At 40.0% G+C, this 22,006-nt stretch overlaps 1 protein-coding gene across 1 annotated transcript in view; it reads left to right on the top strand.

Moving 5' to 3' along the window:
* The window catches only part of JAZF1 (JAZF zinc finger 1), a 184,890-nt gene that overhangs the window by 97,843 nt on the left and 65,041 nt on the right, over positions 1-22,006 (top strand). The window contains exon 2 of the mRNA XM_082752175.1: positions 1,554-1,626. Coding sequence (XP_082608301.1) covers positions 1,554-1,626 — 73 coding nt within the window. The remainder of the gene's footprint in view (positions 1-1,553; positions 1,627-22,006) is intronic.

Here is a 22,006-nt window from a genome sequence, read left to right as displayed (position 1 = left end):
GGTGGCTGAGCTCGTACTTGGGCTTTTATCTCCCCTCTCTGACCTTCCTTGAAGGTGTTTATCTCTTTATGGACATTTTGATAAGGCATGCTAGCAAATCCTGGAGTATGAGCTTTGTAGGAACTGAAATGTGGGAAGAAAGATTAGCATCGATCTGAGCTCTGAGGGGGTGAGACAGGGAATTCTCTGCACACAGAATGAAGACATCAGCTTTGGGCAGTAGGGTAACTACTGTACCTATTTCAAGCACAGTCCCCATTCATTTCAGTTAAAAATCTTGCTAAAGATAGGGTAGCTGAGGCAGATTCCAAAACAACTTTTATCAGGTTTTAAAAACAAAACAAAAACCGCAAATCCCACCAGAAGCAACTGATGAGGTCAAACAAATGTGGCTGTCAAGATAATGAGCTTTCTGCGATCAGCTTTGCTTAAAGTTGCAGCAAGAAGTGAGAACAATCCAAAATACATCCTGACTGTAAGATCTTCCCGTGTTTGTTTGTTCTTGGGTGGGTTTCGCTTATTTTTTTCTCCTTCCCCAAACACAAAATAGATGCTTTCTCTGACATAAAAGATAGCAGCAGCGCTACGGACAGCCATTTAGTAAAAACAGTTTGTGTTCTTTATAGTTGAAAAAGCAAAAGGTGAACTTAGAACTGCTTTTAAAGTCATGCATAAAATACGTTGTTAATGAATATGTAGTAATGTGCACAGGCATGATGCACATGTTCCATTGGGAACTTTTGAAGTCTGTTCATAATCACCTCCTAAAGATGCATTCTACAATGTGGGGAATGTTGTATTTGAAGTCTCAATACAGTCTAAATTTTGTATGAGTAAACTACTTAGACTATGGGCATACATAGTTTTGGTTTCAGAATTTTAAACTGGTTTAAGCTATTTCTTTGTCAGAAAAAAAATGCAAAACTTAAAAGGGACGTTGAAAATAGTGATTGAAAACCTTCTTTCATTTGAATGAGAGTTGGTAGTCGAGGGATTTGGATTGTGCTTGTTTCAGGGCTTTTGGTGGGCAGTGATCTGCTTGGCAGGCATTTTAATTCGAGCGTGTTTTTATATGACTTCTGATAGAGAGCTTCAAAAATAAGCTGCAGAGAAGGGAGAAAGCAAAACTCAGAGATGGAGAAGAAAAGTCAAGTCCCAGCTGAAGAGATTTAATGGGTCTTGAAACATCTCAAAATGTGTCAACAATATTTAGAAATAACTACATTAAAAAAACAAGAAAGCTAAACCCTTTTAACACTGTAAATCATGGAAAGCAGTGAAAACTAATATTTATGAGGGAGATTGTGAAAGCTTGTGTGACAGTTGGAAATTACATCACTGTTGATGTTTTAAATTCTTGTGTAAAGTAATGCAATACTGTGTTTATGAATGAACAAATGATTGTGCTGTGCTAAGCATACTGTATATGGATGAACTGGGTTGAGCTGTTAGATCTCTTGTCTTCACTTACGTTACTTTGCACTATGCAGTCTTGTATGTTTCATGGTAAATACAGAAGATTGAATTCAGTATATCTATTTTTTTAATTCCAGATACAGACCCACGTGTATTAGAGAAACAAGAACTTCAGCAGCCAACCTATGTTGCTCTAAGTTATATTAACAGGTAAGCGTGGTTATTTTTCAAGTAGAATTGATCATGGTTTGCACAGTGTGTGTGTATATGCACATGCCAAAATGATACACTTCTGTGTTCATTATGATTAATTTGTTTTATGTTATAAGACACTGTGATAACACATGTTTTACAAGGACAGCTGAATTAAAATTCAACTAAATTTTAAACCACTTCAATATAGGACATGAGCAGCCCTTCAGTTGCACTGTTCAAATACTTAGGGGATGAGGTTTTAATGTTTTATGCTGAAGCTAAATCTTGTGCAAAGCAAGATAATTTCTCATTGCTTATTTTTTTCACTTTCTTGTACTCCATGCAAATGAGTGGAAAAAGATTTTTTTTTTTACAATAAATATTTAAATTCAACTGATAATAGTACGATATATGAGTTTTTTTTATAGGACTTTGAAAGTTTTTCAGCTACAGTGTATAAAAAAAAAAAAAAAAAAAAAAAACAAAACAAACACAAAAACTTGCTTACCAGACCTATATAACCTAAGACCTGAAAAATTTAAGAAACTTAAACAGCTTTTAAAACACTAATCTAAATAACAGAAAATAGACTTGACTTTTCATTTATTGACTGGTAGCAGAACTGAAACCTCCAGAATGCAGGAATGGAAGGGCTGCTTGTGTCTTGGGCTGAACTATGGTAAAGAGCAACCTGAGAGTAGCTCCTTAGTTTACTTCTCACTTAAGCCTATCACAGAATTCAACAGAGGTACCTCAGATTGCTTTTCCTCTGGGAGAATTGACCCATGCAGCGTGCTGCATGGAAGGAAGAGATGGTGAGTTTTTGTGGAGTTGCAGTGCCCCTTTCTCAGCATGTCTTCCAAGTTATCTTTTACTCCTAAGCAAGCATTATACATGAAGGGCTATTCCTCATTTAAAACCGTTTTTTTTCCTGTTTTCTGTAAGTCAACATGCTGTTATTCTGGGTTTACTTTGCCTTCTTTTATGTATCGTGTTTGTTTTGTTTTGTTTTTCAATCAGATGTACTGTGGTTAAAAATTGGAGTCAGTTGTCTCTTGGAAATGCATTTTTGGAAAATATTGTGTACGGGGTTATTGGCTTTTATCTATGGTATCTGAGCTTCCTTTTGTATCTTTGCTATCCTAGTGCATGAGATACAAACTCACAAGCCTGAAAGGTTAACCCGGAATTTAATTCAGGATAAACTGAGTTTGTTTGAACTCTCATTGGTCATACATAAAGTAATTTTTTTCATTTTAATTCTACTTCATGTTAAAAGTGAGGGGAAAGAAAGCACACTTTTGTAAAAACGAATCCACCGTTTGGCTTTTGTTTAATATTTGCTATAGAAAAAAGGTGGCAGTAAGGGGAAAAAGAAAGACTGATGTATGAAAGGAAGAAGTGATGTTCACTTGGTAAAGTGACTACATTTTCTCCACTGTATGATACTGTTACGATTACGAATAGCTGGTATTGACATGATTTCCTATTTGGCAAGTGACTGCTGTTCTTCCTGGAGACAGTCCTACCTTTTAATGCATACTTTGAAATTAACTGTGACCCTCTTTTACACTTACTTCTGTTGATCTCATTTAATGTATAAAACTTTTTTTGCAATATGTAGGCTTGGTATGTTGTCATGTATGTTGGTGTGTTTCCCTTTTTCCATTATATACTTGGGCGTTTTCCCTTGTTGCCTCTGTGGTTATTTTACTTAACGTGAGAGAGCGGAAAGTTTTATAAAAAATAAAAATAAAAAATTAGGGAAAAGCTGTTGTAAGATCACAGGAAGTACCATGGGACTTGATTGTCTGATTCAGAATTGGAAACTGCTTTTAAAAGTAGTGTGAAAGTGATACCCTGTTCAAATTTCACAATTTTGTTACCCTATTTAACTGAGTGAGACTGTTTTGCTTACTACGTTTTGCCCACAAACTTTCTTCCCCTTTTAATTTTGGGAAATAATTGTGCAGAATTTGTGTTCTTATAGCAAAAACCCAAACTTAATTGACTCTTACTTAAACCAGCTGCTATTTAGCTGTCTTGTAACTGTCTTTTAATTTTTTCTAAAAGTGCTGATGTCTTTCATTGAACCACCTGCTCTGCGCAGCTCAAGCTCTTGAGGGAGCAGCGATATCCATTACACTCCGAGACATGCCTTTCTATTTCCCGCTACATATGCCAGAGCTGGGTTCTGCTTTGTTGTCCCAGGCTATGAACTCAGATTTTGTAGCCTAATACATGTCATAAACATGTTGCATACTGTTAGATATCAAACACCAGATACTGCTGCACTTTTTTTAAACCCGTGCTTTTATAGCTTCCAAGTGGAACTGAACTTAGCTCGGTTCCTGCTGTGAGTTCCAGGCCTTAAACCAATCTCCCTCTCCAGGTCTGTATATTCAGTATGTTCTGTGTGGGCCATACGTTCTCATGGAGCCTGGGAAAACGGGGACTTGTGATTCTCAGGGCCTGTCAAAATTGTATAAGATGTATACTTAGTATATGTAGAGGTGGAAAAATGCAGGAGAATGATTAAGTGGGTGTGTGCTATGCTCTGCTCGTAGCCTTACGGTATGGTGGTCATTGTAAGCTAAAGCAAAACATAAATTGGGGTTGTCTGGTTGGATAGCTGGGAGGGTAAAGTATCAGTAGAGCAGACAGAGATGAAAAGGTAAAGGAGACAACCTGAAACATACTCCTGCATCCATTTCCCCTTTACTCCCAGGTTATTTTCTCAGGCACATTAATATGGCAATACTGTGTGTGCACTTACATTCTGAAACAACCTTCGGATTGCAGATGTCTGTAAGGCTCAGCCTCTTTCTCTGCTGGAGATTTACTGCCACCACAGCCTTCAGTAACTACACACAGATGCCGTTTCCATAGTGTGCGATCCTCATGTAGACTGATAACGTTCCTTTTCAAGCTGAGGGACAAAGCATAAATTATAGGTCATAATGGTTTACCGTCTCTCCATCAAATGCTTGTAATGGTCACTGTCTGAATTGCAGCAAGTCCTTTCCTCAAACAAAATTTAACATAGTCCTAATGTGGTCCCCAGTATTGATGATTTTCCTATTTACTTTTTTTCTTTCTTCAAAGTCAACATTGAAGTCACTACTACCAAAGCAGATGCAATAAATCTGCTTTCATCCTGTAAATACAGGAGTAGTTTGCCTGCAAGTTGTTCAGAGGTGCAACTACATGAGTGGGATCCTGGCTGTGATCTGTAGTAGTTGCCTACAACCCTTTGGACTACATCCTCCAGTACTACTTAGAGGTACTTCCTTTGTGTACAGTTCAAGACACCTTTATATTTCTCATTGCAGTGAAATAAAGTGATCAGAAGCAATGCTAATTATTGTAAATGCTATTACTTAGATACAATGCTTATAGCATTAAGTTAATTACATTAATCCTAGGATTTTTTTTTTTAAGCATAGTTTTCTATTGACAACTGAGGTCATTCAAGGAAGGTTATAATAAAATAGTCTTTGAGCATTGACCCTACTGGCAGTTACAGAGTAGTAGGGTGAATGTTCTCAGTGTTGCCTGTGAGCAGGCTGTTGAATGTCTATAAAGTTTATTCTTATGCACAAATGGGAGGAGTGCAGATGAAGCCTGTGATCAAAACTGAATGTTGCTCTTGGGTCGGTAGACCCGAGTACATCTCTGAGCTGGTCCTGACATTTTTTGAATTTATCCAGAATTTATTTTTACCCAGAATTTATTTTTAACTAGCAAGATTTTGCCTCACTGTTGGCATTTGAAATTCCTGTAGGATCCAGGCTTTTCCCCTCCTTTCCCTTTTCTCTCAATAGTCGTTGACTTCTCCAGAACATATTTCCCCACTCAGCTTCCTTTCATACTGCTAGGAGTAAAATCCATCATTTCTGTGAACATGTGCTTTTGTGAAAGGAATTAATTGCGTATAAAGTTCTAACCACTGCAAACCATCCCCATGTCATGTCTAGCACACTAATTTTGGTTCTACTGCTATTAATTACAGGATTTAATGTTCTCTTGAGAGTTATTTTAAGAAGTGGTAAGTCTTCAGGTAGCAGTATATTTAGTATACAGCATTTTGCTAATTCAATAACAGGAATGTTTTGGATTTGGAGACATGGCTCTCTGACTATATTCCTGTGGTTTCGTAGCAGAGTATCCAAGCTGCACAATACTGGTCTTTTATTTCTTTGTCACTGACCTTTACTTTTTTTTTAAGGTCTTGTGTTCAGTGCTTGATAGAAATTTTAAAGTCTTTCTTATTCCTTTCTGTACAGGATGTAAATTCTTGCCATTGATCACTTCCATTCATCTCCATCCTCTGTCCCTGGGGACAGCCTGTGCTGTGTGTTTATTGGGTTTCCTCTGCCAGTTAGTTCTGTGCATGCATTTAGTTATAACAGTAACCATGCTCTTCAGTAAGTAGAGCAATTTGTTAAAGCTACCCAGCAGCATCCTCAGCTTCAGCAGCACATTGAACTTCTTCCTGTAGTTTTGCTCTAACAGATTTTCCTGAGGTAAGCTGCCAGTAGCAGTAAAATAAGAAGCTAATGAAAGACTTTAACCTCTCAGAGGTCCTACCTGCTAACTGTACATGCCACCAAAAAGCTCAGTAGGATGCTTTCTGAGTGGCAGTGTGCTTTCTTCCTGGTTCCTCTTATCTAAGAGGATAAGTTTTTGTATACTGTGTGGAAAACCAAGATTCAGTTTCCTCCTCTTTGATTGCTAAGATTGTTTTAATCTTAAGACTATTGTCTTCAGATAGGATATCACTTCTTCTCTTGATGTTTCTTCTCTTTTCCTCTTGATTTCTGTGTACCTTCTGTTGGAGCACAGCTTGGAAACTACTAAAATCATGAGGCTGGTCGTATATTTTTTTCTCTTTGCTTACTCTCTTAATGTTTTGTTTTGTGTTTTTTTTTTTTTTTTTTTTCCAGCAAATGTATGCAAAATTGAACCATTCTGAAGTAGTGAGAATCTCCTTCTAAAATAAATACTCACTTCAGCATTCACCTGATAAGCAGGAGGTCAGAATTCAAATCGATTCTTTCAAATTCAGGCCAGAGATCTCAACTTTGAAGGTATATTATTGGTGGTACCTTGTAGATTCATTCAGGCATGCTACAAGGAAATATGAGAACCCTTAAAAACTGATTTTTAATCTCAGAATAGTTAATTTGACTTTTTGAATGTAAAAGCAAAATGAAAAAGAAAGGTAACTAAAAGAAAACAACCTGGCCTCTTCTTCAGATTCTTCCAACCTCTCACATAAACCATCTTAATTCTCACACTGTGATTCAGAAGAAAAGGGGTAGGGTCCAGAAAGATTTTTCCATTTTACGAATCCTGCTGGAGATCAGTTTTTCCACACAAGAAAATCAGAGCTTGTGAATCCGATAAACTCTTTCTCTGCCACCTGTTTGGACTTGATACATTTTGTAGTGCTTATTACCACACTTCTTGCCCTTTGTCTTGAAATTTAACTTTTCTGTAACATGATGCTGTCCTATTTGAATTAAATATCACGGTGTTGTAAAAGTGTAGTGATTCCCTCAGACTATTGATTCGCATCTCCTTGGAGATGCGTGCCAATGCTTCCAGTAGCTGCTGGATTGAATGCATGTGACAGACTACAGAAACGAAGGGATCAAAGTAACATGTCATTTGCCAGATAATATTTTTCTGCCTGAGCTTATTTTTATGTTTGCAGTGACCAAGTAGATCATGTGTTTTTATTCATGTAGCCATATCTTTATGCTCTGCTATTTGACTTGTTCTGGAGATGGAACAAGACAAACTTCAGACGATAATTCAAACAAGCTGTGCAGAAATGAATTTTAGTTAGGGTAAGGGGAATGCCTTTTGGTTTGGAAGGATTTATGCAGTTGGCTTTGTTTTCTCTTTTCTCTTTTTATCAGTTTCAAGCTAAGCGAAACTGAAGATTTATTTAATGTACAGCTCTTTTATTTCATGTCAGCAGTAAAGATCAAAAAGCAGATTGGCATTTTAAGGAAAGCCCTAATGCCATGCCCTGAAATAAAAATTACAAGATGAATTAAAACGTATAGGACACCAAAAGAATATGTTTTAGTGGTGGGGTTGTTTTTTGTTTTTAATTGAGAGGTGATTAGCTTTCTTCTGGCAGCGTTCATATGGAAAACGCAGAGACAGAAAAAAAATTCCATCTCACGATTTCTGATGCACACAGAAATCTCAGGTGAAAGAAGTGTTGCCAAGTCCTCATCGTTCCTTGGGAGTGTGTCTATGCACACCTCTGTGTGTGTGTAGTTTGGTTAGCAAATGCTAGAGCCATCAGTATAAATCGTCAAGGCTTTCAGGGTTCTTATCTTTATCAGGATTTTTGTCATCTTTGGTCAATGTGATATACCAAAAAAAAGAAAAGTCTTTTCTTTCTGGAACTGGACTTTGTCTTGGCAGATCCTGTTTCAATTCCCAGTTTTCTACATACATTTTCCATTTACTCCTGCACAGGTCATTTCATTGTGGAGAAGAGGGGAAGTAATTCTTCAATTTCTTTCACTTCTTAAGAAAGAAAAAAAATATATTTTCTCTGTTTTTTTAAAATAAGCACGTTTAAACTTAAGCGGTAGTAGTGCTTTCAGAAGGACTGCGTGTTTGCCTTATGAAAAACACATATTCAGATATTTCATTGTCATTCATTTGTGGGATAACAACTCTCTCAGTATCATTTGTGTATGCTAGCACAGTGAGGCCCTTATTCTCATTAGATTCTGGTAATAAAGTATGCACATTATTTATATTATAGCTATTTAACGTGTTTGAAGAGCTATTTGAAAACCACACTAATGTGCCATGTTCATATCCTCTGCAGTAGTAACAAGCTGTGGAAACTTACGCTTTTGTTTCAGAGTGAAAAATGATCAAAGATTTTACATTGAATCATTGGTGCCTTAGTTTTCTTTCAGGTATAATCAGAGGTAAAATAGCTGAGAACAGCAGCTGTTCTTCCCACCTTTCATGCACAGAAATGGCTGCAGCAGACAGCTAGTTATCTCCTGTCTGTTAGTTGTTGTGTTTTGTATTTTGTTTTAAATCGCCATCAACAGCAAAACATTGCACACAGGAAATTACAGACTTTCTAGGAAAGTTCCTCCCTGGCCAGTGTTTTTGCTCAACGCTTGTCACAACCATTTTAGCTAAATGTAATGACTTACAGATTGGGAAATTTTAGCATCCCTCTTAAATCCCAAGGTGGTCCAGACCAGCCAGTTGTAGTAGATGTTGACTGTGGTCTGATATTTGAAATTTTAATTTATTTAATAATCTGAAGTTTACTTACATGGATGATAACTTAGTGTGTAGGGAGGGAGGGGGCCTGCCAGGTGAGTCGTAGCACAGTGTCTGTGTACCTTCTTGCAGACATGCAGAATTACGGCTGCAGTTTGGAGGTTTTACACGGAGCCTGCCCAGGACATCCTTTAGAGCAGCCAGTTGTAGGGATTAAGTGCCCATGAGAGACCATACTCAGTCCTGGAGAACTTGGCTCGTGAAGAAAGAATATTGATGTCATCTTGCGCTCCATAAAATCTACTCCAAAGTGTTAGCTTCAGCCTTAATTTTCATTAAATATTTTTGCGGTTGAGTTGACCTCTCAATTTGATTGTGAGCCAGAAAGAAAGTTTGTGTATCCCTGCAAGGATGCATTCATTATCCCACCACTTCCTCTGCAATACTCCAGTGTCCAAAGAAATGAAGGCCAGGTGGAGAGCTTGATGGAGCTGGCTTCTTCCCTTATTCCCTAATAACAGGAGAGGAGTGCGTTCGGCAGCCAGCAAGGGACTTTGCAGGCCTCCTCTGAGAACTATCTCCCAGAAGCATTTCTCCGATCTGTGAGAAGAGCAACACGGTTTGTAACAGTCACCACACACCTTTAATACCAAACTGCAAGCAACCTGTGCTGTGGGCTGGAATCTAAACTCTGGCTCAGGTCACGGAAATGCCAGACAAAATCCAAAGGTTGAAACTGAAGTCAGCTGAAAGCACCTGATATCCATCCATGAAATGTGAGAGTAAACTAGCAATGAAGTATGCAGTATCTCGTTACCCCATGAGATACACAACATCAGCAACATGTGGCAAGGAATCAGTGATGCTTGACCACTTGGATTGTGAGCACGTGTTTTATAGTGAAAGAACTTTTAATAGGGTCAGAACAACAGAATAAGAAAGGTTCCTGTGTAACTGAATTTTGTTTGGCTTTTGAGTTTCCTTTGGAGCTGCTCTCATAAACAGGCAAAGTGTTGTTAATGCTAAGAGGAGGAAGCCTTGGCATGTCATCTGTGGAAAATCCTTTTTGATCTAGTTGTTTTTGCTAAGATAGCATGGCATCACTTAATCAGAAAATACTTTTTCAGCAGAGTAGAAAAATATACAAAACCATAGGACTTCATTTCTTTTTCATAAATGCAAAAACTGGGGATGCATTGTTCAGATCTTGACCTTGAATTTTTCTGAAGTTTCTGGTCCCCACCTCAGAAAGGGAGGACGCTGTACAAGGTGGTAGAAGTGAAGGATTTGCACAACAAAGTAGAAATAGCACCGCAGAATGGAAATCTTTATGGAGCGATGTGTGAGTACCACAACTGGCACTTAACTGGAGGTAAACATGCACACTCGGGTGCACATACATGAGCTTCTTGTGATACACAGCTGTTGGAATTATTTGTGAATACGGGTGGACACTTACATACTTTTGACTTAAGAAAATCTAGCTCTAAAACATAATTCATTGTGTTTTAACAATAGTTATTTTGTACATTGGCATTACGTGTTGTCTAAGTGACCTATGTTGAATTAAGGTGGCCTGAAGTAGTTTAACAAATCATTTGCTTGGTTCACTGAGCAAACACTATTGAAAGGAGGCTTTATTCAATTAATTTGGTTTGACTGTAGACCAATTAATCAGGCTGACTTAATACTTTCCAAATCTTGGTTTCCCTGGAGCAATTCATTTGAGGACACCAGATTTCTTGTTCTAATTTCCTGGTGAATTGAGAAAGGTTTTCCTTCTTTATTATTGCTGGGGCTTTGTTTGCTTTTCTAAAATCAGGCACATTGTTTTCCGAAAAGTGGTGTATGATGAGGATAGAGGCAGAGACAGAAATTATTACAACTGAAATTCCATTTACAGATGTAGATAGTCTTTTTGGTATGTTTTAGTTGTTCTTCTAGCTTCTTCTCCACACAGTCCCTTCCTGGACTTTCTTAATGTGTCAGATGTGTTAATCTCTATTTCTAATGAAACTGTTCTAACGAGGCCTGCAGCCTGTTTTGCTTTTAATGGTGAACCTCAAGAACTTCTAACACTTTGGCTTCTGCTTCTGCTGGCTTCTGTTCTTCCTCCTGCCCCCAGCCTCTTCAAGTTTCCCTGATGAAAGGGAGTTCTGGATGGAGGTGCAGAAGAGGAAAGTTGTTCCACAGTTGCGTATAAGTCACATTTCTTCTTTGCCAGTGTCAATGTTGGGGATTAACCATGCGTCTTAAATCATTAACATGCATAAAAAAAAAAAAACCTTGGGCTGGGATTTTTTTGGTTTTATGCCTTGTATTTTTGACATGGGGAGCATTCCTCTTGACATCTAGTTACCCCTGTGGTGGTGCATTCTTTGACAATTTGTGATTAAGTTCCCCTGCTACACACAATACAAAGTAATTTCAACAAAAACAGAGTTGAGTTAACAAGCGTTTTCCTTCCCTGCACTGACTTCCAACACGAAGCACTACTTAAAAAAAAAAAAAAAAAAAAAAAAAAAAAAAAAAAAAAAGGATTAAAAACCAACCAACCAAAAAACCTCCCTCTCTTCAAAATGTTGATTCTATGCATTTATCTGTGACCTCCTTTTGTATTATTTCTTATCTCACTTGCTCACATCCCATTTCTAGAAGGTCAATATTTACCAGAAGTTGTTAAGCAGTTTACACCAGGTCAGCTGGGCAGTGCTGTTTGCAAGAGGTGATGGAAGAGGTTCCTGTCCTATGTATACATGATTAGCAGGGTTGATTCCAACTTTATAACAGCTAGCTTTATAACCACAGAGCTTGAATACAAGAGCCTGTTTTGAATATCTTCAGCTATGTTGATATCCTAGAAATTCCCTGAATTTGCACTCTGTGCTACGTAGCAGTCATTCAATAAAAAGAAAACAAACCAAGAGTTAACCATTTTCAGTAATGAGAAGTTACCTTTTGCTAAATGTAATTCTGATCATCAGTGGAAAACACTGTGAAAACTTTGTGGGGGACTTCAAGTGCATGAAGGAGAGTAGTTAGGATTCCTCTTCCCATTTGTTTTGTTTTCCAAAACCTATTCCTTTAATTTTTATAAGTTTTATTCTTATACCTCTTTCATAGTTTTTAGTCATTATATACTCACATATTGCCCTTTTTGTTGTTCTTGTTCTCTGTTTAATGTAGAAAGGATTTGTAGAAATCTGCAGCGTTGTATGAAATTAATATCTTAGAAAGAAACATACAGTCAAAAGGTAACAATTCATTTTTTTAAATTCTACATTTAGTGCAACCTCATTTATTTTTACTGGTACCTAAGGTCCTGTGCACGTAACTGATCATTTGCATGGTACGTTTTAAGGACCTGTGAGATGTCGCTGTGTGTTTGGAACTCCTTTTCATTTTGTCCATCTGGTTTAGTAAGAGCAGTGTAATTCAGCACAGCTAAACCTGGAATTGCAGGCAGTATAGCTGCCCCGCTGGAAAGCAGCGTGTACATTCCCTTCAGTCAGTGATTTCCCTTCAGATTTAGGGGCCAGTCCAGTAAGGGCCTGTAAGGGCAGCTGGCGTGCTGCACTGACTTCAGGTGTGTCAGCCTCCAAATCTGCTATGGAAGTTTCCTGTTGCAGTCTCTCCAGTGCCTTCTTTTACAAATGACATCTGCAGAAATGAGGACTTCCCCTAGTGATCTCAGCAGAGTGCTGCTTGTGGGAGGTCGGAGTGGGCTATCTTGTGGCTTACGTAGTTCCTATATGACTTGAACCTCTAGTTTTATTGGGCTTATTTTTTCTTTAATAATATTCTTTAATAATATTTTCATGCACGGATTAAACCATTCCCCAAACTGATTATAGCACAGGTTTAGTTTTGATCTCTGACTACAAAATTTACAGTACTTTGCCTGTGTGATGTGCAATGTAAAAAGAAAAAAAGAAAAACCTATATCCTTTCCCAAAAGTATAGTAAGTCTAGCAACTACTTACTTCAATCATTGTTAAAGTATACTTGAAGAGAAGTAAGGAAACGTGGCCAGTAGTAACAGCTTTATAGGAAAAGATCTGATATGTTCAATGAGCTAGGCAGTTAAGTGCATTTTGGCATTGTATTCATGCGATCCATAAAAGACGTCGTTTCCTCAGCATTATTTTTCCTTCCCTGTTGTTACCTCAGTGATGATGTATGGAGGCAGACAATATAGCTTCAGTAAACTGGGCTTGGTTGTTTCACATCCAGAATGTCTGAAAAGCACGCTGGCTTTTTTTGTGCTCATGTTGTGATGAAAAGGCTCCCAGTTGCTTTGTAAATGATGATGATGGGGGGGAGGGGGGGTGGTATATGGCGCAGAGGTACTTCTTGAAAGTAGTTTCTTGGCAAAAATTGCAATAAAGTAGAAGTCCATTAACTGTGAACAATTTCTGATTTGTAACAGCAGTAATTGTATGCATGCTGCTTGTCAGTGCATGTTCTCACATATGGTATAAAACTAAAACATTGCTATCTGAAGAGTTCTTCATTTTTGCTGATGTCCTCGTTCTGTTTGAGACATCATTTATTGGGGCAGCATGTAGGGCACAGTGAAACTTTCACGATGCAACCTGAAACTGGATGAAACAAACCTGAAGGTTGGATCCAGTTCACAAGAACGTTTGCTGAGGTTTGTAAGTCTGGGTTGAATTTGCAGCCAATCTGTGCTCACTTACTGTGTGTCGAAAGAACCACGAGAGCTGGATTGGTTTCATATGGCTCCAGCCTTCAGTCATTCCACACGACTGGTGTCTTCAGGAAGAGCTGGACATCCCTTCTTCCAACTCTGGGAAGTGAACTCAGGTAGGAAGGAGGCGCAGATAGCAAGAGGCTTTGGCACTGCCAGAAGCATGCAGAGGAAGGGCATGTGTAGGCACCATCCCACCGTGTTTGAGAAGCTCCCACTTCGTCGTTGCTGGGCTGTAGGACAACGTGGCAGGAGAGGACCGTGCAGGCACGTTGGGGTTTTGGTGCCAAGGAAAAGCTGAGGAGTGGAAATGGAGATGACGTAGCTTCCCCTCCCAGATACAAACGTGGGAGTTTTGTGGGAGGTCTCTTGGAAACAGGGGGAAATGGGAAATTGTAACGGAGGGAGATGAGTGTTTGGGGGGAATGAAGGATGGAATGAGATGAGGTACACGATGGCGGAAATATATAAAGGAGAATTCAAGGGAGGGGACACAAAGTGCCTCCAGGAGGAGTACCTCAGTGTGGTGGGTGGGGGCCAGCATCTCATTTGGGCAGTTAGAGGAGGGAGGGGCTCGGTTTCTCATTGAAGGGCATTTCTGGATAAATGTAAAAGGAAACTTTATAGTTTGGATTATCTCTAGTATATCTAACGTTCCGGCTGCTGGGCATCTCTTAAAAAAAGACAAACAAACAAAAACCCCACTCTTTATTTCTTTGTCCTCAGCAGATACTTGCTGGTGGTGGTGCCTGCAGCTCTCTGTGGTGAACTCCGTGTCGCAGGAACGAGTTGGGTGGATGCTTGTTTGAACATCCAGGACTTGGTATCTTGGTGCTGAGGTTATGCCAATAACAAATTGTTCCCTTTCTATTTCTCTGTCAGTTGTGCTGAAATCAGCTTAGGTAGCACTTGAAGCTGCTGGAGTTTGCTTTATTTCTACATACTGGAGATGAACTATAAGTGGCAAAAGAAAATTCAGTAAGCGATCTCCCAAGAGATAAGTAAGAAGCCTGGTTTTTGGGAACCCACCATACTTCATGCTAATCAGAGTTGTGGAACATTTAGGCCCTTTTTGGCCAAGCGTACCAGTAGGATAGAGGTCTTAAAGTTAGATAAATTAATCTCGTCTTCATCTAATAAATTCTTGGCTGAGCGAGAACGTCCCCTACGAATGCTCTGTGTACTGAGGAAAGGACTCAGCTGTTGTCTGGCAGCGTGGCCCTGGACCAGCCTTGGCACGTACATGTAAGTGCTTTAAGAAAGCAGCCTTCTGGTATTTTTGTTGGTCGTAGGCAATTTGTTTTCCGTTCGTATCATCTAATGCAAAACTCTCTGTAGCCTTCTGTTTGGTAAGATAGAAGCAGGTCTGGGGAGAACTTGTAAGAAGCTGCATCACCCAGATTAATGAAGAAGCCTGCCAAATTAACTCCTCAAGTTATCTCTCTGCCATCTGTATTCCTGAAGATTCTGTGTGCTGCAGGCAAGCGTACACAGTCTGTGGAGCTAGAATTGGGATTGGGAATCCCCTGGTAACTGTGATAGGGAGCAGCATCTAAAAGGATCAGTGGGCAGTGTACTTATTTCATTTGTAGCCAAAAATGTATGCTGCCTTCCAACAAATGGTCCACAGGAGCTGAAATACAGCGTGGTTTCAGGTGAAGGATACAGTTGACTCCGCTAGATAATCACATTAACATCTACTTTGGGGTGTCGAGCCTAAAAACTATATACGTAAAGATGGATGGCATTCGGAGAAGACTTCTAGATGAGAGCAGCAGAAAGTAGCATCTTGATGATCACGTCTGTGATGCAGCTTTGAGGAGAACAAAACCAGAGTTCCTGAGGGGTTTTTTTCAGCCAAAGTGGCTCTGAGTTGTAAGGACTAGCCACCATTACCCTGGTTGTTTTGGCAGCCTGAATGCCTACATGTATTTATATTCTCTTTTTCTCCTGATTTCTTGTGAAAACGTAACTAATGCAATTTGTTGTTGTTGTTCCTGAATAACTTGAGAGCATTTATAGCTCTCAGCGTACTGAAATTGTCTGTAGGGACAGACCTGATGGCTTGGAATTGACCTGCTGAGATGCTGGGTGATTGGAGCAGTGTCCTGTAGGTTAAGAGGAGGTGGTGGGATAATAAGGGCTCCCTGCTGTGAGGAGGTGTGTAGGATTTCACCAGGTAGGGAAAGAGAGTGGGGACTGCCCAGAGGCCATGTTTGTTCATTACCCTTGTTCGTGCATCGTAACTTTGAGACTGAGCACGTGTATTTTTAGAGCCCTGCTAGGGAGGTGTTTTGCATGAAATCTCTCCTGGTGTCCCCCTTTTGTAGAAGAAACTCTTCCAGTCACTGTACTAAAGGGAATCATGCTGGCAGCAGCCAGCTGAAGATGAATGTACGCTCGCAGGTCTTCTGTTTATCATGTTGGGGGGATGAAATGGGAAATGTTTAATATGTAAATTAGAGGACTGGTATAATAAATATTCACAGCAGCACATAAAACACCTAAATGTATTTTTCCTCAAACACTTCCTCAGTTAACCTCACACAAGTTACAAACTGCTCTTTCCTTGCATCATTTGATTTTGGGGAAAGCCATTAGCAAAGGTACAAGGCCGTAAGCCAAGACGCTCAGGTTTTCTCCCCGTCCCATCAATTATCTGTGTCGTGAGCGGAGGCAAGTCATTTTTCTGCCCTTGGGTCACGTCCTAATCTGGTGCTTCGGCTGCCTGTTGACAGATTTCTCCATGTCTATTAGAAGAAGTACTTTATTATCAGACAGGTGGTGTTGTCAATTGCATTTCTCTAGTTGGTGTCTGTTTCTGCGGCATATTGAGGATTGCAGTTAATAAGCTAATCAAATACAAGTGTGTTAATTTAATTTCAATGAAGCAGATGTTGCTTTAAATTCCCTAATACATGACACGGAGATAAGTTTTTCAAGAGTGGACAAGATGAGCAATGTAAAGTGAATTCAATGTAGGAATCTCCACAAACTTAAATGGAGACTCTGCCGTCATTTGGTCAGCTTTTCTTCCCTCATATGTTCATTTTCCTACACATTTCTTCCTCATTGGTAGTGTGGTTTAAAAATGAAAGAAAATAGTGAAGGTGTCCTGTCAAGGTTTGCAGTCTATTAACAGCCTGCACAGACGCATGCAGTACCAACAGCTGTGTGGGAATGCCTATGCTGGGGGGCTTCTTGCAAATTCAAAATTTGAAATTTTTTATTATTTTTATTTTGTTTTTTAGCACTTATTAGAAAACTGTAGGCTGCTTTGGTGAACACAGGTAATGAAATGCCTTGGTGATGCCTTTACTTGAATGTACAACTTGAGTACGTACTGATCTGTCCATTAGTGCTGAGAGATCCAGCTTGCGATTTCAAATACTGTCGTTTGAGTGGAGTTGCCTGTACGTGGCATTCGTGTAATGGCTTAGATTTGCTGGCTCCCTGAACCTGCCATTTGTCAGAAAACGGGCATTTATGAACTTGAATGTATGGTACGTTTAAAATACCACTAAATTTAGGCTATGCACACTTTAAAAATTAGATTCCAAGAAAACAAAATCAATTTGTAGTCTATTATCATCATTTCTTTTTTGCTTTGTTTTTAAATAGTGTTTAGTAAACGCCTCAAAATATCATTATGCATACTTAATGTATTATCCTCAGTTCTGTGGAATTAGTGGGTTTCAGATCCTATTGATGGTGAGTGTTTTAGTCCAGATGGCCTCAGCTTTGTGTAATTTACCTTTTAATGTATGGCTTGCCAGCTGGGACAGCTCAGCTCTGGGTGCAATTTGCATAGACACCAGATATTTGTTACATGCCTGGAAAGGAAAGTGTGAGCAAGTTCGGGCTTATGCTAATACTTTGCTATCGCCACATGCTACCACTAAAGCAGCAGAAAAAAGAATTACACTTTTCATTTGTTCTCAGCAGTTAGATTATGAGTCTCTGCCTTGCAAAGATTAGATATGTTTCAGTGAGCTCTTTAGCACTGATGGAGCAGGCACTGCTTTAATCGTGAAGTTGTTTCACCTTGTTAAAATACTGCAGTTCTCGTCGAACAAATTAAGTTATAAAATGCCGAATACGTGCACCAGCCATCTCCAGACTTCAAATAAATTTTCAGACAAAACAAACTAAAGTATTATGGAAATTCACTTCTTAGTGCTTTTTTTTTTTTTTTTTTTTAATTCTAGTTCTATTTTTGTTATGGCAGTTTTAAAAGATTAGAAATTACTGGTTCTAAGCTAGTGCCACGCTATTCTTGTAAATGCCCCAATAACAACAATAATTAATATCCCCACATTTGCATTTTAAACCACTCCATTTCCCCAGTCATCTATTACTTGGATTTAAAAATTCATTTCTAGTCAAAACTTGGCACAGCGTTGCTGAATTCCATACTTTTTACCAGATGTAGAAATAAAAGCGAAAGAATTCGGCTTTTTTTTTTTTTCTTCCCCCATTAGAGGGTCCAATAAAGTATGATTTAAAACATGTCCTTGTTTTGATAAATTGCTTTCGGTTTTGCAGCTTCAGAATAGCTCTGATTTTAAAATAATAATAATAATAGCAGTCAGGGGGCAGCGGGGATGGTGTCGAGGGGAAGGTGGGGTACTGCTGATGAGCATAATGACGTGCAAGTTTCTGCCTTACAGAACACCAAATACCCCCAGCTCCTTGGGGACGTCAGGGGAGCGGCGTACCCTAAGAGCACAGCCACCTTTTCCATTTGGCCACCTTTTCGGTTTGCCATGAGAGTGGGGACAGTCTTGGTCACAAGCTTCCTAGGGTGCTGATAGCAGCGGTCTTGAAATGGTTCTTTGAGGGAATTAACCACTCGCAACTTTTCTGGAGGTGTTTCTACTTTGGGATAACGTGTCGTCATCTGTGATGTTTTTCATCTACACGCATCTCTAACAAAGATCTTGGTTTACCCAAACCACAACTTGCTACAAAAGCCTGCAGTTTTCTATTGGACCTTTGGGAAGGAAACTTTTTGGGTCATGGCTGAAATTGCTGGATATTGAAAGTGACACCTATTGAGTGACTGATTTTAAATTACACTTGGTGAGATGCAAGGTTTTATTCCGCTTCTGCTGTTTTAATTTTAGAAGATCTAGTTTTCATTGGCGGGAAACTTGAGAAATTTTGTCAATCTCCATGAAATGGCAGCAATGTTTCCTGCTTTGGGTTAGCGGCCACGCAAAGGCCACCAGAATGCCATGCAGGGCCTTCCTCCCTGACACTGCAAATGTGCAGTTGGTTGATCGGCCGTAACATATGGAGCTGAGAGGCTGTTCCCTGCTGGATTGGTGAAGGTCTGTTGACATATTATTGGGTCTGTATTAATGAATCAGCTTTATTTAGTCAGAAAGCCTTTCTTTCAAGGCTGACTTCAGCTGATGCAGATAACCCATCTGCGTCTGCCATTGTTGGGTTTGTACCAGTTGCGGCAGGTTGTTGTCCAAGAGTGCTAGGCTGCCCAAGGCAAAGGTGTGAAAGTTGCACAAAACTCAAGTGTACAGGTTTCCCTTCAATTAATGTGCTTTGCTTCCACCTGAGAAGATGAGGACAAACAGTGGTGTGGGATAACCAGACCAGGTTTGAAGCCTACTTGCTGTCAATCGCCGTGTTTATTACCAGCACGGATTTTTGGAACATTTTGGCTTTGTTCCAAATTGTGTTGAGATTTCAGGTCTGTCTTCCAAAGTGCCATTTTTGAAAGCCATAAACACGTGGATGTGCACTCTTGCATCTCTGGAAGGAGGGAAGGAAACAGTGTCAGCCTACACCACTGGAAGGACACTTCACACCTCCCATGATGTGCAAGGTGCTCTGCTAAAGTTGCTGCTGCTGGCTTTGACAGGGTGCAAGATGCTCAACCTCGGTGACTGGTCCTTCTTCATGCTGTGTGTGAAAGAGAACACAAGGCTGCTAGGGCTGTGTTACATCGCCACAGTCTTGGCCAGCATAAAATAGTCGTTAACTTAAGTGGATAAGGATTTAGGCTGTCACTGAGCCTGAAGAAGAAGGAATTAGGAAAAGTAAAAAGAAAAAAAAGGAAGAAGAAAAAAAAAAAGAAAAACCCACCCTTGCCCTAAACATGTAAATATTGGCATACAGGAACAGACGTTTAAAATTTATCGCAGAAGCGAGAGCGCTTTGCGAGGCGGTGCCCGTCAGAATGACAAAGGAACAGGCATGTTTTGTAACTTGAAACTCAGGATTCTTTCCCATTTCTGTCTCCAGTGGTTAGAATTCTTCACTCTTGCTAGATTACAAGTCCACAGGGACTTTTAAAACTACTTATTCAGACTTTACTGTTTTGGATGTACAAGAGTTAGTTGCATTAAGCTGTAGCTTGGAAAAAAAAAAAAAAACTGAAACCATTTTTATAGCATTTTTAAAATAACTTTATTAAGGGATAGCATAAAAGATCACAGTTTCTCTGTTTTTACAAGCCTGCTTTGAAAAGATAATAAAGCTACTACACAGGACATGTATTAGGCTGGTGATTAATGTGTCTGTGTGTTACAGCTCTGAATGCTCTGAAACCTACTTTATATTGGAATGAGTGAAAATGTCACATGGTGAAACAGCAGAGGAGGAATACAGGGCTAGGAAAATAACTCACTAAGTAACGTTTTACACATAGCAGCTTGGGCTGAACTTTGCTTTGCCTTCCATGTGAGGATCTCAAAGTACTTCACATCAAAGAGGAGCTGTGTTTTGATAGAGGAGTTGGTAGAGCCCGGGTAATAGGAATACCCAGACCGTAGCAGGAAGCTGGGGCTCTTGACTGGACCAAAGAATACGGTGGAAGTTTTCGAGTAGTTTTTTTAGGATGATACTCCAATCACAGATCTCTGTATTTCAGGCCCTTGAATTTCGAATTTGTTTGGTTTTAAGATAAAGTCCAGCGCTGAATAGCTACATAAATGTTAGGGTTGGGTGAGAAAGACGCTCAGATGACCTTTTCCCTCTAGGAAAGGACAGACATCTCCCCCTTCATACACCAAATAATTTAGGTTGAAAAGGATCCCTTGAGATGGTCCAGCCCTGTGCTCAAACCAGGATTAAAGTTGATATTTTCTGTGCTACAACTTGCATCCGGTGGTGTTTGCTGCTTCTGCCGTGCACAAACCTCTGAGAAGAGCCTGGTTCAACCTTGCAGCCAGCCAGCTTTCCCAGCTTCTTCACATCTTCCATGTCCCAGGCCTCGACCATCTTAGTGCTTCCCTGCTGAAGCGTTTCCCTTCCCGTTTATCAATTGCCCTCCTTATTCATGTTGCAGAAGAGGACACAGCCTTCCAGATCTGGCCTCCTGAGTGCCACAAAGAAGGGAGTAAGGGCTCCTCTCGACCTGCTGCCTGCAATCTTCCTTAATGCAACCAGGGCATTGCTAGCCCGAATCACAGCCGTGCTGCCCTGCTGGCTCATCCCCTCCCTGACCACCAGAATCCCCGGGAGCTTTTTCAAAGTGCTGCTGCTCACCCCGCCAGCCCACAGCGTGTACCTCAGCATAGGCTTATTCTGTCCCAGGTACAAGGCTCTGCAGTCGTCTTTGCCAAGAAACCCGCTGGGATCAGTGGGAGGGCAGTCTCTTTTTTTAAGAAAGCCTCCAATGAGAGGCGAAGCGAGGGTTGCGTTACAGTGCTCGGTACAGATTTACTGAAAGTGCCCAAGTGCTGGCAGTGCTGCGGAGCGACTCCACCAGCTGTGGCTTTTTCCAGACCTCAGGGGAAATCCTGCAGACAGCAGAACATTGCAAAAGGAAAGCTGTGACTTTATAAGGGATCAGCGGGAGAAATTCGATAGCCTCCTGTCACTCTTGAGATGATGCCCTGTTATTTAGCAGCTCTAAAGGCTGCGTTTGAGCACAGGAGATTGCTGCTGCGGGGCTGCGATCAGTTCACTATTTTGTTTAAAAGGGGAAGGGTGTCTTTTGCAGTGTTAAAATGCTGCTCTTCCATCATCAGGTCTTTGTATTTTCTGAGATCTTGCTGACAGCAATGATCTTCAAAATGCTGTACGTAACTATATATAAACATCTAGAGAAAAGTTAAAAGTGAAGAAATAAAAAAGATGGAAGCTCAGGCAGGGGTAGATGACAAGATGTCTGTTGTATGTGGCTTGCTGGTAAGCACCAGAAACTGGGCACTCGGGCATCAGATTTTCGGTTGCCAACCAACCTGAACTTCTTTGAGGGTTTTTCTTAGGTTGGTGCCTCTCTGAGGGCTGTGTTGTAAGAACAGCTCGGGTAACCTGGTGAGCTTACATCTTCCGTGAAATTTATTTCTATTACAGATAAAACCACTACAGATTCTAATGCGTACATCACTAATGGTTTAAAAAATCATGAAGGATTAAGGGCCATGTGTTCTCCCAGGC

The sequence above is a fragment of the Aythya marila genome (assembly GCF_965140915.1).
Source record: "Aythya marila genome assembly, chromosome: 2".
Taxonomy (NCBI): Eukaryota; Metazoa; Chordata; class Aves; order Anseriformes; family Anatidae; genus Aythya; species Aythya marila.
This window is presented reverse-complemented; position numbering and strand designations above follow the sequence as displayed.